General features: G+C 55.4%; 1 protein-coding gene across 1 annotated transcript in view; it reads left to right on the forward strand.

The window, feature by feature from the left end:
- Positions 1-214: 214 nt before the first annotated feature.
- Positions 215-17,500, forward strand: part of LOC308148713 (spectrin beta chain, non-erythrocytic 1-like) — a gene marked incomplete at its 5' end in the record, with an annotated part of 26,652 nt that continues 9,366 nt past the window's right edge. The window contains 18 exon segments of the mRNA XM_080522220.1: positions 215-301; positions 2,298-2,716; positions 3,092-3,229; positions 3,315-3,370; positions 3,373-3,434; positions 3,516-4,151; positions 4,875-5,077; positions 6,046-6,136; positions 6,290-6,436; positions 8,171-8,434; positions 8,522-8,746; positions 8,838-8,927; positions 9,022-9,300; positions 10,266-10,396; positions 11,584-11,788; positions 12,326-12,700; positions 14,476-14,562; positions 17,284-17,441. Coding sequence (XP_080378346.1) covers positions 215-301; positions 2,298-2,716; positions 3,092-3,229; positions 3,315-3,370; positions 3,373-3,434; positions 3,516-4,151; positions 4,875-5,077; positions 6,046-6,136; positions 6,290-6,436; positions 8,171-8,434; positions 8,522-8,746; positions 8,838-8,927; positions 9,022-9,300; positions 10,266-10,396; positions 11,584-11,788; positions 12,326-12,700; positions 14,476-14,562; positions 17,284-17,441 — 3,653 coding nt within the window.

Raw genomic sequence — 17,500 nt, forward strand, 5'->3', positions numbered from 1 at the left:
ACATACTCTGATACACACACTCTGATACACACAACCTGGAACACACACTCTGATACACACAACCTGGAACACACACTCTGATACACACAACCTGGAACACACACTCTGATACACACAACCTGGAACACACACTCTGATACACACAACCTGGAACACACACTCTGATACACACAAGCTGTACCGCCCCTGATTGGTGTGTGGTGATGATGTCATCATGCAGGAGCAGTGGGCGGCCCTGGAGCGTCTCTCCGCCGTCAGGAAGTCCAACCTGCAGGAGGCCGTGAACCTGCACCAGTTCCAGGTACAGCACACGGTTCTGTTCTGTTCTGTTCTAGTCTGTTCTGTTCTGTTCTATTCTAGTCTGTTCTAGTCTGTTCTGTTCTGTTCTAGTCTGTTCTGTTCTGTTCTATTCTGTTCTGTTCTGTTCTAGTCTGTTCTGTTCTAGTCTGTTCTAGTCTGTTCTAGTCTGTTCTGTTCTAGTCTGTTCTAGTCTGTTCTAGTCTGTTCTGTTCTAGTCTGTTCTGTTCTAGTCTGTTCTAGTCTGTTATAGTCTGTTCTGTTCTGTTCTGTTCTATTCTAGTCTGTTCTAGTCTGTTCTGTTCTGTTCTAGTCTGTTCTGTTCTGTTCTAGTCTGTTCTGTTCTGTTCTAGTCTGTTCTGTTCTGTTCTAGTCTGTTCTGTTCTGTTCTAGTCTGTTCTGTTCTATTCTAGTCTGTTCTGTTCTATTCTGTTCTGTTCTAGTCTGTTCTAGTCTGTTCTGTTCTAGTCTGTTCTGTTCTGTTCTGTTCTGTTCTAGTCTGTTCTGTTCTGTTCTGTTCTGTTCTGTTCTAGTCTGTTCTGTTCTGTTCTAGTCTGTTCTAGTCTGTTCTGTTCTAGTCTGTTCTGTTCTGTTCTGTTCTGTTCTAGTCTGTTCTGTTCTGTTCTAGTCTGTTCTGTTCTGTTCTATTCTGTTCTGTTCTAGTCTGTTCTAGTCTGTTCTGTTCTAGTCTGTTCTGTTCTGTTCTGTTCTGTTCTGTTCTAGTCTGTTCTGTTCTGTTCTGTTCTGTTCTGTTCTAGTCTGTTCTGTTCTGTTCTAGTCTGTTCTAGTCTGTTCTGTTCTAGTCTGTTCTGTTCTGTTCTGTTCTGTTCTGTTCTGTTCTAGTCTGTTCTGTTCTGTTCTAGTCTGTTCTGTTCTGTTCTATTCTGTTCTGTTCTAGTCTGTTCTAGTCTGTTCTGTTCTAGTCTGTTCTGTTCTGTTCTGTTCTGTTCTGTTCTAGTCTGTTCTGTTCTGTTCTGTTCTGTTCTGTTCTAGTCTGTTCTGTTCTGTTCTAGTCTGTTCTAGTCTGTTCTGTTCTGTTCTGTTCTGTTCTAGTCTGTTCTGTTCTGTTCTAGTCTGTTCTGTTCTAGTCTGTTCTGTTCTGTTCTAGTCTGTTCTGTTCTAGTCTGTTCTGTTCTGTTCTGTTCTGTTCTAGTCTGTTCTGTTCTGTTCTGTTCTAGTCTGTTCTAGTCTGTTCTGTTCTGTTCTAGTCTGTTCTAGTCTGTTCTGTTCTGTTCTGTTCTGTTCTAGTCTGTTCTGTTCTGTTCTAGTCTGTTCTGTTCTAGTCTGTTCTGTTCTGTTCTAGTCTGTTCTGTTCTAGTCTGTTCTGTTCTGTTCTGTTCTGTTCTAGTCTGTTCTGTTCTATTCTGTTCTATTTTATTCTATTTTATTTTATTTTGTGTTTTTTAATTTTTTAATTTTTTAATTTTTTTTAATTTAATTTAATTGTATTTTATTTAATTTTATCCTCTAGGAAGATAAAGATATTAAATTAAAAGTTAAAAGTGGTGCTTTATGAAGAAATTTTAATGAAATGAAATTAAAGGATAATTATTTTAATGTTTTTCTAATAATTGTATTTTAATTGTAATTTTTCTCATGAATAGACAATAAGAAACACACATGGATAAAAAAAACAACAAAAATATACTTTTAGCATCTTTACTTTTGGTACTGTTGACATTAATAATTTGTGTTATTGATCATTTATTTATAATTTTCAATTAAATTATTTAAACAAATTAGATTTTTTGTTTCCATTTTTAGATTTTTTCCCATTTTTTTCTAAATTCATCAAAATCTTACCAACAAAAACAAAACCCTCAATATAATAGAGTTAAAAGTAGAACTTTTATTTTGTCGGCGTGTGGCGGGTGGTGGGGTTCCTCCCCCGCCGGATGCAGTCCCCGGTGGTTGACAGCGGGGGGCGCTGTGGGTGGGGTTCCTCCCCCGCCGGGTGCAGTCCCCGGTGGTTGACAGCGGGGGGCGCTGTGTCCCTGCAGGCGGACGCGGACGACGTGGACGCCTGGATGCTGGACGTCCTGCGGCTGGTGTCCAGCGTGGACGTGGGCCACGACGAGTTCTCGGCGCAGGCGCTGGTGAAGAAGCACAAGGACGTGTCGGAGGAGACCAGCAGCTCGCGGCCGGCCGTGGAGGCGTTGCACCTGCAGGCGCGCTCGCTGCCGCCGAGCCGCGCCGACTCCCCCGAGGTGCGCGGCCGCCTGGCGGGCGTGGAGGAGCGCTACCGCGAGGTGGCGGAGCTGGCCCGCCTGCGCCGGGTGGCGCTGCAGGACGCGCTGGCGCTGTACCGCATGCTGAGCGAGGCCAACGCCTGCCTGGTCTGGATCGACGAGAAGGAGCTGTGGCTCAACGCCACCCAGATCCCGGACCGGCTGGAGGACCTGGAGGTGGTCCAGCACCGGTAAGACCCCGGTCGGGGACCAGGGGACCCGGGGACCCGGGGATGCGGGGACACGGGGACCTGGGGATACGGGGATACGGGGATACAGGGACATGGGGATATGGGGATATGGGGACACGGGAACACGGGGACCTGGGGACACGGGGATGCAGGGAACCCGGGAACACGGGGATGCGGGGATGCGGGGTCCCCAGGGACCCAGGGATACGGGGACACAGGGATACGGGGACACGGGGATACGGGGACCCGGGGACACAGGGATACGGGAACACGGGGACCTGGGGACACGGGGATACAGGGATACGGGGATTCGGGGTCCCCAGGGACCCGGGTCCGGATCGGTCTGACCCGCCGTCTTCTGGTTTCTCAACGCAGGTTCGAGAGTCTGGAGCCGGAGATGAACAACCAGGCGTCCCGGGTCGCCGTGGTGAACCAGGTGGGCCGGCAGCTGGTCCACAGCGGACACCCCAGCGAGAAGGAGATCAAGACCCAGCAGGACCGGCTCAACACCAGGTACTGGGAACCCGGTCCTGGACTGGATTGTTTGTTAGCGTCACTGGGATTACGGATCAGAGCCTGACCCAGGTGAGTCCTGCAGGTGGAGCCAGTTCCGGGACCTGGTGGACCAGAAGAAGGACGGCCTGAACTCGGCCCTGGGGTCCAGAACTACCACCTGGAGTGCAACGAGACCAAGTCCTGGATCAGAGAGAAGACCAAGGTGCGGAGAGTCCCCGCCGGTCCGCCCCGGTGCCGGACACCCCCCTGGTCTCACTTCCTGTCCGCCCCCCCCCCTCCGCAGGTCATCGAGTCCACCCAGGAGCTGGGCAACGACCTGGCGGGCGTCATGGCGCTGCAGAGGAAGTTGACCGGGATGCAGCGGGACCTGGCCGCCATCGAGGACAAGCTGGGGGACCTGGGCCAGGAGGCGGACCGCCTGGGCGCCGACCACCCGGACCAGTCCGGGGCCATCCGGGGCGGCCTGGCCCAGATCACCGGGGTCTGGGACGAGATGAGGGACACCCTGAAGAACCGCGAGGAGAGCCTGGGCGAGGCCAGCAAGCTGCAGCAGTTCCTGCGGGACCTGGACGACTTCCAGGCCTGGCTGTCCCGGACCCAGACCGCCGTGGCCTCGGAGGACGTGCCCACCGCGCCGGCCGAGGCCGAGAAGCTGCTGACTCAGCACGAGGCCATCAAGAACGAGATCCGCAACTACGAGGAGGACTACCAGAGGATGCGGGACATGGGCGAGACGGTGACCCGGGGCCAGACCGACGCCCAGTACATGTTCCTGCGGCAGCGGCTGCAGGCGCTGGACACCGGCTGGAACGAGCTGCACCGCATGTGGGACAACCGCCAGAACCTGCTGGCCCAGTCCCACGCCTACCAGCTGTTCCTGAGGGACACCAAGCAGGCCGAGGCCTTCCTCAACAACCAGGTGGGTCCAGGTCCAGAACCTGTAGGGTCAACCACCAGGTGGGTCCAGACCTGTAGGGTCCAGACCTGTAGGGTCAACCACCAGGTGGGTCCAGACCTGTAGGGTCCAGAACCTGTAGGGTCAACCACCAGGTGGGTCCAGACCTGTAGGGTCCAGAACCTGTAGGGTCAACCACCAGGTGGGTCCAGACCTGTAGGGTCAACCACCAGGAGGGTCCAGGTCCACGGTCCAGACCTGTAGGGTCCAGACCTGTAGGGTCAACCACCAGGAGGGTCCAGGTCCAGAACCTGTAGGGTCAACCACCAGGTGGGTCCAGACCTTTAGGGTCCAGATCTGTAGGGTCAACAACCAGGTGGGTCCAGGTCCAGGTCCAGACCTATAGGGTCCAGATCTGTAGGGTCAACCACCAGGTGGGTCCAGACCTATAGGGTCCAGACCTGTAGGGTCAACCACCAGGTGGGTCCAGACCTATAGGGTCCAGACCTGTAGGGTCAACCACCAGGTGGGTCCAGACCTGTAGGATCCAGACCTGTAGGGTCCGGACCTGTAGGGTCAACCACCAGGTGGGTCCAGGTCCAGGTCCGGACCTGTAGGGTCCAGACCTGTAGGGTCAACCACCAGGTGGGTCCAGGTCCATGGTCCAGACCTGTAGGGTCAACCACCAGGAGGGTCCAGGGTCTGAGGTCCCTGCTGGGTTGTAACGGTCCGGTGTCCCTGGTCCAGGAGTACGTCCTGGCCCACACGGAGATGGCGTCCACGCTGGAGGCCGCCGAGGCCGCCATCAAGAAGCAGGAGGACTTCCAGACCACCATGGACGCCAACGAGGAGAAGATCGGCGGCGTGGTGGACTCGGGGCGCCGCCTGGTCGCCGACGGCAACGTGAACGCCGAGCGCATCCAGGAGAAGGTGGACTCCATCGACCAGAGGTCAGGGACCAGGACCCCTTGGTCCTTGAGGGGCAGCAAGTGTCCCTGTTGTTTGTTTGTTTGTTTGTTTGTTTGTTTGTTTGTTTGTTTGTGGGCTAAAATGTATTTTAGCAACTTTTCACCAACGTGGTGAAGTCCCCCCGTCTCACTGTCTCACTGTCTCCCCGTCTCACTGTCTCCCCGTCTCCCCGTCTCACTGTCTCCCCGTCTCACTGTCTCACTGTCTCCCCGTCTCACTGTCTCCCCGTCTCCCTGTCTCCCCGTCTCACTGTCTCCCCGTCTCACTGTCTCACTGTCTCCCCGTCTCACTGTCTCCCCGTCTCACTGTCTCACTGTCTCCCCATCTCACTGTCTCCCCGTCTCACCGTCTCACTGTCTCCCCATCTCACTGTCTCCCCGTCTCCCTGTCTCCCCGTCTCACTGTCTCCCCGTCTCCCCGTCTCACTGTCTCACTGTCTCCCCGTCTCACTGTCTCCCCGTCTCACTGTCTCACTGTCTCCCCGTCTCACTGTCTCCCCGTCTCACTGTCTCACTGTCTCCCCGTCTCACTGTCTCCCCGTCTCCCTGTCTCCCCGTCTCACTGTCTCCCCGTCTCCCCGTCTCACTGTCTCACTGTCTCCCCGTCTCACTGTCTCCCCGTCTCACCGTCTCACTGTCTCCCCATCTCACTGTCTCCCCGTCTCACTGTCTCACCGTCTCATCATCTCACTGTCCCCCCGTCTCACTGTCTCCCCGTCTCACTGTCCCCCCCGTCTCACTGTCTCACTGTCTCACCGTCTCACTGTCTCACCGTCTCACCGTCTCACTGTCTCCCCATCTCACTGTCCCCCCGTCTCACCGTCTCACTGTCTCACCGTCTCACCGTCTCACTGTCTCACCGTCTCACCGTCTCACCGTCTCACCGTCTCACTGTCTCACTGTCCCCCCGTCTCACCGTCTCACTGTCTCACCGTCTCCGTTGTGTTCAGACACAAGAAGAACCGGACGGCGGCCAGCGACCTTCTGTCCCGACTGAAGGACAACAGAGACCTGCAGAAGTTCCTGCAGGACTGCCAGGAGGTAGGGTGTGTGTGTGTGTGTGTGTGTGTGTGTGTGTGTGTGTGTGTGTGTGTGTGTGTGTGTGTGTGTGTGTGTGTGTGTGTGTGTGTGTGTGTGTGTGTGTGTGTGTGTGTGAGAGAGAGAGAGACCTGAGCTCCGTCCTCCTGTCCCCAGCTGTCCCTCTGGATCAATGAGAAGATGCTGACGGCCCAGGACATGTCCTACGACGAGGCCAGGAACCTTCACAGCAAGTGGCTGAAGCACCAGGCCTTCATGGCCGAACTGCAGTCCAACAAGGAGTGGCTGGACAAGATCGACCAGGTGGGACACGTCCCGGGGGACACGGGACACGAAACCACTGTAATGAGACAGGAGACGCCACAAAGACACGAGACGACCACATAGAGACAATGAGCGCACAGAAACCCAGGACTACACTAAGATCCTGTCCTCACCCTGTCCTCACCCTGTCCTGACTGTCCTCACCCTGTCCTGACTGTCCTCATCCTGTCCTGACTGTCCTCACCCTGTCCTGACTCTCCTCCCCCTGTCCTCCCCATGTCCTCACCCTGTCCTGACTCTCCTCCCCCTGTCCTCCCCATGTCCTCACCCTGTCCTGACTCTCCTCCCCCTGTCCTCCCCATGTCCTCACCCTGTCCTGACTCTCCTCCCCCTGTCCTCCCCATGTCCTCACCCTGTCCTGACTCTCCTCACCCTGTCCTCCCCCTGTCCTCCCCATGTCCTCACCCTGTCCTGACTCTCCTCCCCCTGTCCTCACCCTGTCCTCACCCTGTCCTGACTGTCCTCACCCTGTCCTCCCCATGTCCTCACCCTGTCCTCACCCTGTCCTGACTCTCCTCCCCCTGTCCTCCCCATGTCCTCACCCTGTCCTGACTCTCCTCCCCCTGTCCTCCCCATGTCCTCACCCTGTCCTGACTCTCCTCACCCTGTCCTCCCCCTGTCCTCCCCATGTCCTCACCCTGTCCTGACTCTCCTCCCCCTGTCCTCACCCTGTCCTCACCCTGTCCTGACTGTCCTCACCCTGTCCTCCCCATGTCCTCACCCTGTCCTGACTGTCCTCCCCCTGTCCTCACCCTGTCCTCACCCTGTCCTGACTCTCCTCCCCCTGTCCTCCCCATGTCCTCACCCTGTCCTGACTCTCCTCACCCTGTCCTCCCCCTGTCCTCACCCTGTCCTCACCCTGTCCTCCCCATGTCCTCACCCTGTCCTGACTCTCCTCCCCCTGTCCTCCCCATGTCCTCACCCTGTCCTGACTCTCCTCCCCCTGTCCTCCCCATGTCCTCACCCTGTCCTGACTCTCCTCACCCTGTCCTCCCCCTGTCCTCACCCTGTCCTCACCCTGTCCTCCCCATGTCCTCACCCTGTCCTGACTCTCCTCCCCCTGTCCTCCCCATGTCCTCACCCTGTCCTGACTCTCCTCACCCTGTCCTCCCCCTGTCCTCACCCTGTCCTCACCCTGTCCTCCCCATGTCCTCACCCTGTCCTGACTCTCCTCCCCCTGTCCTCCCCATGTCCTCACCCTGTCCTGACTCTCCTCACCCTGTCCTCCCCCTGTCCTCACCCTGTCCTCCCCATGTCCTCACCCTGTCCTGACTCTCCTCCCCCTGTCCTCACCCTGTCCTCACCCTGTCCTGACTGTCCTCACCCTGTCCTCCCCATGTCCTCACCCTGTCCTGACTGTCCTCCCCCTGTCCTCACCCTGTCCTCACCCTGTCCTCACCCTGTCCTGACTCTCCTCCCCCTGTCCTCCCCATGTCCTCACCCTGTCCTGACTCTCCTCCCCCTGTCCTCCCCATGTCCTCACCCTGTCCTCACCCTGTCCTGACTCTCCTCACCCTGTCCTCACCCTGTCCTCACCCTGTCCTGACTGTCCTCCCCATGTCCTCACCCTGTCCTGACTCTCCTCACCCTGTCCTGACTGTCCTCACCCTGTCCTCACCCTGTCCTGACTGTCCTCCCCATGTCCTCACCCTGTCCTGACTGTCCTCACCCTGTCCTGACTCTCCTCACCCTGTCCTCACCCTGTCCCTCCAGGACGGCCAGGCCCTGATGGCGGAGAAGCCGGAGACGGAGGTGATGGTGAAGGAGAAGCTAGCGCTGCTAGCGTCCATGTGGGTGGAGCTGCAGTCCTCCACCCAGGCCAAGGCCACGTGTCTGTTTGAGGCCAACAAGGCGGAGCTGTTCACTCAGAGCTGCGCCGACCTGGACAAGTGGCTGGAGACGCTGGACGGACAACTGCAGTCTGACGACTACGGCAAGGACCTGACCTCCGTCAACATCCTGCTGAAGAAGCAGCAGGTCAGTGTCAGGACACACACACACACACACACACACACACATACACACACACACACACACACACGTCTAACCGGACTGACCCCCCAGATGCTGGAGAGCCAGGTGGAGGTGCGTGAGAAGGAGGTGGAGGAGCTGCAGCAGCAGTCCCAGGCCCTGAGCCAGGAGGGGAAGGGCTCTGAGGAGGTGGAGGGGCAGAGGAGGAGCGTGGAGACCAAGTTCCAGTCCCTGCAGGCGCCGCTGCAGCGCCGGAGGGACAACCTGATGGCGTCACGTGAAATCCACCAGTTCAACCGGGACGTGGAGGACGAGATCGTGAGTCCAGGGCTGAGGACGCTTCGCCTGGGACGGCTGGAGGAGGCAGGAAGTGACCCGTGTGTGTGTGTGTGTGTGTGTGTGTGTGTAGCTGTGGGTGGAGGAGCGGATGCCTCTGGCCACGTCGACGGACCACGGACACAACCTGCAGACGGTGCAGCTGCTCATCAAGAAGAACCAGGTACACACACACACACACACACACACACACACACACACACACACACACAGACACCCCCCCCCCCCCCCAGTGACCCCCCGCTGTGCCCCTGCAGACCCTGCAGAAGGAGGTCCAGGGTCACCAGCCTCGCTTCGACGACGTGTTCCAGCGCAGCCAGCACGTCCCGGGCGACGGCAGCCCGACGGGCGAGCCGCTGCGGCGCCGCCTGACGGAGCTGCAGGCGCTGTGGGAGCAGATCCGCCGCGAGACGGAGAAGCGCCACGCCCGGCTGGGCGAGGCGCGCGAGGCGCAGCAGTACTACTTCGACGCCGCCGAGGCCGAGGCCTGGATGAGCGAGCAGGAGCTGTACATGATGTCGGAGGAGAAGGCCAAGGTGAGCGCCCCCCCTCACACCCCCACCCCCCACCCCCCACCCCCCACCCCCCACCCCCCCCGCAGGCATGTCGCCTCCCGGCGTGGCGATTTGTTGGTTTCAACCAGAGAGAGACGCTCAGAAGTCAACCGGCGGAGCAGCGGCGAGCTGCAGACTCACCGGGATTACCGCCGGTGTATCGGATTAACTGGTTCCCCTGTTAACTGGTGACCTTCTTCCTCCAGTGTCTCCTTCTCACGGCAGACGTTAAAAGAACCCGGAGCCGTCCTGGAGAACGCCGTTTGACCTCACTTCCATTAAAGTATCGTAGTGTTTGTCTTATTTTACGTCACCAGTTAACAGGGACACCAGTTAAACTGAAACACCGCAAACACCATCGTAACAATATTATTATTCATAATTAATTGTGCCTGTTAAGTTTGTTCAAATGACCTAAAATTTGGAGGGTGGCCTCGTGGTGGCGCTGCGATCGAGAATCACTAGCTAATGACATGGTTTCCACGTACTTAAATCGCAAGTGTTAGCATCGCATGCTAACAAGTTTGTTCAAATGAGCTGAAATTTGGAGGGTGGCCTCATGGTGGCGCTGCGATCGAGAATTACTAGCTGACCACATGGTTTCCACGCACTTAAATCGGTGTTAGCTGTTAGCATCGCATGCTAAAAAGTTTGTTCAAATGAGCTGAAATTTAGAGTGTAGCCTCGTGCTAGCGCTGCGATCGAGAATCACTAGCTAATGACATGATTTCCACATATTTTTCACACTACCGCGGCCTCGCTCGGCAGCAGGGGGCGGCAGGTGGCAGGCACAATAAAATTTCCGCGGGAATTTTCTAGTATTTCATTTATTATTTGAGCCGATATCCAGCGGATGTTATATCGTGGGGATCAGATGTGGGGAAACGTTGTGAGGAGGGCTGACATGTCGCCGTGTCCTCATGTCCTCATGTCCCCGTGTCCCCCAGGACGAGCAGAGCTCGGTGGCCATGCTGAAGAAGCACCAGATCCTGGAGCAGGCGGTGGAGGACTACGCCGACACCGTCCACCAGCTGTCCAGCACCAGCCGGGGCCTGGTGGCGGCGGGACACCCCGACAGGTGAGGGGGGGCGGGGCTGGGGGCGGGGCTTGATGGGCTTCTTTCTGTTCCTGCTACTTGGAGAACATCAGTGAGCAGCTCAGTGGAACACTGGAGGTTCTAGTTCAACCAGCTAACCAGCAGGTCAACCTTCCATTACCTAGTTACATCAAACACCACCTTTTTGTTTTTGTTTCACCTTTTCACTGGTTTTTCTTTCTTTGCGGACATTAAACACTTTATAGTGACACAACACGCTGACATTGGAGTAAAAATAGTAAAGATAGAATTTGACGGGTCAGCAGGGTTGCCAGATGTGACTCACAGTTTTCAGCCCAAACAACGTAGAACCCACAGCCTCGATAAAAACCAGCGCTAATCTCAGCCTGTGTGGCGAAGAACACGCCACGAACACACAAACACACCAAACAAACTTAAAAGGTGAGAGTTTGGCTCAATGGGGGGATATCCTGGGCGATACCCTGGGGGATACCCTGAGGGATACCCTGAGGGATACTCTGAGGGATACCCTGAGTGATAGCCTGGGGGATACCCTGGGGGATACCCTGAGGGATACTCTGGGGGATACCCTGGGGGATACCCTGAGGGATACTCTGGGGGATACCCTGGGGGATACCCTGAGGGATACCCTGAGTGATAGCCTGGGGGATACCCTGGGGGATACCCTGAGGGATACTCTGGGGGATAGCCTGGGCGATACCCTGGGCGATACCCTGGGGGATACCCTGAGTGATAGCCTGGGGGATACCCTGGGGGATACTCTGGGGGATACCCTGGGGGATACTCTGGGGGATACCCTGAGGGATACTCTGGGGGATAGCCTGGGGGATTTCCTGGGAGATACCCTGGGCGATTCCCTGGGGGATACCCTGAGGGATACCCTGAGTGATAGCCTGGGGGATACCCTGGGGGATACCCTGAGGGATACTCTGGGGGATAGCCTGGGCGATACCCTGGGCGATACCCTGGGGGATACCCTGAGTGATAGCCTGGGGGATACCCTGGGGGATACTCTGGGGGATACCCTGGGGGATTCCCTGGGGGATACCCTGGGGGATTCCCTGGGAGATACCCGCCATATCTGGCAACGCTGGTCAGCAAGTAGCTCCAGTAAAACAAGTCAGATTTTCAGCTTTAACTGATGATTGATGTGATATAAAGCGAGTCCCCCCCCCCCCGTCCCGCAGCGAGCGGATCGGCATGCGCCAGTCTCAGGTGGACAAGCTGTACGCCGGCCTGAAGGACTTGTCGGAGGAACGGCGCGGGAAGCTGGACGAGCGCTTCCGCCTCTTCCAGCTCAACCGGGAGGTGGACGACCTGGAGCAGTGGATCGCCGAGCGGGAGGTGGTGGCGGGTTCCCACGAGCTGGGGCAGGACTACGAGCACGTCACTGTCAGTAACACACACACACACACACACACACACCCTGTGTGACCCCGCGACCTCGTGTGACCGTGACCTTGTTTGACCCTATGACCTTGTTTGACCCGCGACCTCGTGTGACCGTGACCTTGTTTGACCCGCGACCTCGTGTGACCGTGACCTTGTTTGACCCTGTGACCTTGTTTGACCCTGTGACCTTGTGTGACCGTGACCTTGTGTGATACTATGACCTTGTTTGACCTGCGACCTCGTGTGACCGTGACCTTGTTTGACCCTGTGACCTTGTGTGACCGTGACCTTGTGTGACCGTGACCTTGTGTGATACTATGACCTTGTGTGACCGTGACCTTGTGGGACCGTGACCTTGTGTGACCGTGACCTTGTGTGACCTTGTGTGATACTATGACCTTGTGTGACTCTGTGATCTTGTGTGACCCCGCGACCTTGTGCGACCGTGACTTTGTGTGACCTTGTGTGACCGTGACCTTGTGTGACTCTGTGACCTTGTGTGACCCCGTGACCTTGTGTGACCCCCCCCCCCTGCAGATGCTGCAGGAGCGTTTCCGGGAGTTCGCCCGGGACACGGGGAACATCGGGCAGGAGCGCGTGGACGGCGTGAACCGGCTGGCGGACGACCTGATCAACTCGGGCCACGGCGACGCCGCCACCATCGCGGAGTGGAAGGACGGGCTGAACGAGGCCTGGGCCGACCTGCTGGAGCTCATCGACACCCGGACGCAGATCCTGGCCGCCTCCTACGAGCTGCACAAGTTCTACCACGACGCCAAGGAGGTCCTCAACCGCATCCTGGACAAACACAAGAAGCTGCCCGAGGAGCTGGGCCGCGACCAGAACACCGTGGAGACGCTGCAGCGGAAACACACCACCTTCGAACACGACATCCAGGCCCTGGGCACGCAGGTACCACTCTATACACAACTATATACAGTCTGAACACGCTGGGTTATATACAGTCTGAACACGCTGGGTTATATACAGTCTGAACACGCTGGGTTATATACAGTCTGAACACGCTACTTTATACAGTCTGAACACGCTGGGTTATATACAGTCTGAACACGCCCGGTTATATACAGTCTGAACACGCTGGGGTATATACAGTCTGAACACGCTGCTTTATATACAGTCTGAACACGCTGGGTTATATACAGTCTGAACACGCTGGGTTACATACAGTCTGAACACTCTGGGTTATATACAGTCTGAACACGCTGGGTTATATACAGTCTGAACACGCTGGGTTATATACAGTCTGAACACGCTGGGTTATATACAGTCTGAACACGCTGGGTTATATACAGTCTGAACACGCTGGGTTATATACAGTCTGAACACGCTGCTTTATACAGTCTGAACACGCTGGGTTATATACAGTCTGAACACGCTGGGTTATATACAGTCTGAACACGCTGCTTTATACAGTCTGAACACGCCGGGTTATATACAGTCTGAACACGCTACTTTATACAGTCTGAACACGCTACTTTATACAGTCTGAACACGCTGGGTTATATACAGTCTGAACACGCTGGGTTATATACAGTCTGAACACGCTACTTTATACAGTCTGAACACGCTACTTTATACAGTCTGAACACGCCGGGTTATATACAGTCTGAACACGCTACTTTATACAGTCTGAACACGCTGGGTTATATACAGTCTGAACACGCTACTTTATACAGTCTGAACACGCTGGGTTATATACAGTCTGAACACGCCGGGTTATATACAGTCTGAACATGCTGGGGTATATACAGTCTGAACACGCTGGGTTATATACAGTCTGAACACGCTGGGTTATATACAGTCTGAACACGCCGGGTTATATACAGTCTGAACACGCCGGGTTATATACAGTCTGAACACGCTGCTTTATATACAGTCTGAACACGCTGGGTTATATACAGTCTGAACACGCTACTTTATACAGTCTGAACACGCTGGGTTATATACAGTCTGAACACGCCGGGTTATATACAGTCTGAACATGCTGGGGTATATACAGTCTGAACACGCTGGGTTATATACAGTCTGAACACGCCGGGTTATATACAGTCTGAACACGCTGGGTTATATACAGTCTGAACACGCTGCTTTATATACAGTCTGAACACTCTTGGTTATATACAGTCTGAACACGCTGCTTTATACAGTCTGAACACTCTTGGTTATATACAGTCTGAACACGCTGCTTTATATACAGTCTGAACACGCTGGGTTATATACAGTCTGAACACGCTGCTTTATATACAGTCTGAACACGCTGCTTTATATACAGTCTGAACACGCTGCTTTATATACAGTCTGAACACGCCGGGTTATATACAGTCTGAACACGCTGGGGTATATACAGTCTGAACACGCTGCTTTATACAGTCTGAACACGCTGGGTTATATACAGTCTGAACACGCCGGGTTATATACAGTCTGAACACGCCGGGTTATATACAGTCTGAACACGCCGGGTTATATACAGTCTGAACACGCTGCTTTATACAGTCTGTGTGTGTGTGTGTGTGTGTGTGTGTGTGTGTGTGTGTGTGTGTGTGTGTGTGTGTGTGTGTGTGTGTGTGTGTGTGTGTGTGTGTGTGTGTGTGTGTGTGTGTGTGTGTGTGTGTGTGTGTGTGTGTGTGTGCGTGCGTGCGTGCGTGTGTGCGTGTGTGTGTTTACAGGTGCGGCAGCTCCAGGAGGACGCCGTACGTCTGCAGTCGGCGTACGCCGGCGACAAAGCAGACGACATCCAGAAGAGGGAGGGCGAGGTGAGTCAACCTGTCGCACACACACACACACTCACACACACACACACACACACACACACACACACACACACACACACACACACACACACACACACACACACACACACATACCGACAGAGACCTGATTTATTGTTAAAAGAAGTGATTTCTGTCCCGGCACCTCTGTGACGGGTCACCGACAAACTGATGATGATGATGATGATGCTGATGATGATGCTGATGATGATGATGATGCTGATGATGCTGCGCTGAGTGTGGGGCTGTGTTCTGACCCGTGTGTCCTGTATGTCCCTGCACCCGCCCAGAAGAGAAAGGGAGAGGTGAGACTCCGTTTTGCCAGAAACACGTCGGCTTTGCATCGTCATCTTCTTTTTGGCTGCAACTTTGCGACTTTCTGTTGACGCTAAAATGTCGACGGGCCTTTGCGACATTTTAGTCGTGTCCCTGCAGCTCGGCGGGTCCCGGCGTCCGGCGCCGGTTTGCAAACGCCGCCGCGGTTTGTCTCCGTCTTTCTCAGATCGCTGCACGGGCGGATTCCTGCACTCAAACTCAACGCTGCCTCTCAATTCACTGCTTCAGTAAAGTGTAAGCTCCGCCCGCCTGGGCCTCCGAGAATGTCAGAACAAACACACCCGCTAGTTTGCAAACGCAGCGGACGTGCTGAGTCGGCGAGGTCACGGCGGCCGCTTCTCGCCCCCATCAGCTCAGGAGGTCGTCTGCTAGTGGCTAGCTGAGCTAGCAGAGCGAGCTGCTAGCAGAGTTCGCCGTTAACAAAGCTAGCCGCTATCAGAACTATCTGCTATCAGAGTTAGTTGCTATCAGAGTTAGTTGCTATCAGAGCGAGCAGCTGTCAGAGTTAGTCGCTATCAGAGTTAGTTGCTATCAGAGCTAGCAGCTAGCAGAACTATCTGCTATCAGAGTTCATTCCTATCAGAGCTAGCAGCTAGCAGAGCTAACAGCTATCAGAGTTAGTCGCTATCAGAGTTAGTGCTATCAGAGTTAGTTGCTATCAGAGTCGGCCAACATCAGAGTTAGCTGCCAGCATCGCGAGCTGCGCTAGCTTAGGTGCTTTTCACCTGCTTGTTACTCAATAAATGTTTGCTAGTTTTTAGCGGTGTCTCATCAATCTCATCAAATAAGTTCCTTGTGTCAACGATACCGGCAACAAACCTGTTTCTGACTTCTGGTTCAGAAATAGTTAGCTCATGAGCTCTCGTCAGTCAACGTGATCGTCAGATAGCTTGTTAGCTGCTAGTTAGTTAGCTCGTTAGCTGCAGTCTGTTGGCGTGTTAGCCGCTTGCAGCCGTTTGGATCCGTGTGTCCATCAACTTAGTCAGGATTAGCCGTAGCACCTTAGCGCTACCGTTGTCAGCACTCGTAGACTTGTAGCATCAACATGCTAACACATAAATGCTGAAGTCTATGATTGATGACTCAGCAAAGATTAGCCTTGGTGCCTTAGCGCTACAGACATCAGCACTCTTTAGCTGGACTTTTAGCATTAATATGTACTATACCCTTAGTCCTCCCAGACCACCAGGCCTTTAGTCCCCCCAGACCACCAGGCCTTTAGTCCTCCCAGACCACCAGGTCTTTAGTCCTCCCAGACCACCAGGTCTTTAGTCCTCCCAGACCACCAGGTCTTTAGTCCTCCCAGACCACCAGGCCTTTAGTCCCCCCAGACCACCAGGCCTTTAGTCCTCCCAGACCACCAGGCCTTTAGTCCTCCCAGGCCACCAGGCCTTTAGTCCTCCCAGACCACCAGGCCCTAAAGACCTCCTTCTTGAGCCTGACAGCTACTCAGACCACTGGAGTCCACCAGCATGTCCTCGGGTTGCCGCCATGACAGGCACCAATGAGGTTCTGGAGGTCTTGGCAGAGGTCTGGACAAGGGTCCACTTGGACTCTGTGTCCCCAGGAACATGAGGGACGTTCTCGCGGTGGTGGGAGTTGAAACCATTTCAGACGGGGTCCTCTGCTCGCCTTTCCAAGACTCTCACTTTCCCCTGGTCCCTACTCAGCCCTACTCGCCTTGCCTCGCCTTGCCTCGGTCATTAGCCACTACAGCATAGTAGGACTGCGGTGTGGGCGGAGACCAGGACAGTATGAAAGGAGCGTCAAGTCAAATAGGAACTCGTCTTCATCCCAGTGTTTAGAACATCCGGTCCCAGAGACCGGAGGAGTTCAGGGACCAGGTCCACTTCAGAGCACCTCGTCTTTGTTCTGGACAATCCATGACGAGGACAGACGTCCGATAACGAGTCCCGCTCCGGTCCTGATTGAGAAGGTCCTTCCTCCCGATCACTGTCTTCCAGGTCGTTGTCTTCGTGGACCAGTAAGACTCTGGGATTAGGTGGTCCCGGTGGCCCTCTATCTTCTGGATCACAGGACTTATTGTGTTCCTCGTCAGTGGGGGGGGCGTCTGAGGTGGACCTCCAGATAATCTGGATCCCTGGACCACCTGAGACCACCGAGCCCCTCCCCCCCCCTTGACAGAACCGTCAGTGGTTCTAAATCCAGGCAGAGACAATTCCAAAGCTGAGAGACTTTAAGACAGACGAGACCTGGAGGGACCAGATGCTGAGGGAACGTCTCTGGAGCCTCAGCAGACGGTTCTTTCCTTCCTGTTGCTTCTCGTTCCGCCACTTTTCCTCCTCAACTCGGCGAGATGTGACATGACGCCGCCATGTTTCTGCCCCCCCTCCCCCCTCCCCCCCCCAGGTGCTGGAGGCCTGGAAGAGCCTGCTGGAGGCGGCGGAGGGCCGGCGGGTCAAACTCCTGGACACCGGAGACAAGTTCCGCTTCTTCAGCCTGGTGAGGGACCTGTTGCTGTGGATGGAGGACGTGATCCGGCTCATCGAGGCCCAGGAGAAGCCCAGGTGAGGGGGGGGGGGTGAGGGTTGGGGGGCGGGGGGGTGGGGGGGGGGGGGAGGGGTAA

This window comes from Blennius ocellaris, assembly GCF_963422515.1.
Source record: "Blennius ocellaris genome assembly, contig: SCAFFOLD_115, whole genome shotgun sequence".
In the NCBI taxonomy this organism is placed as follows: Eukaryota; Metazoa; Chordata; class Actinopteri; order Blenniiformes; family Blenniidae; genus Blennius; species Blennius ocellaris.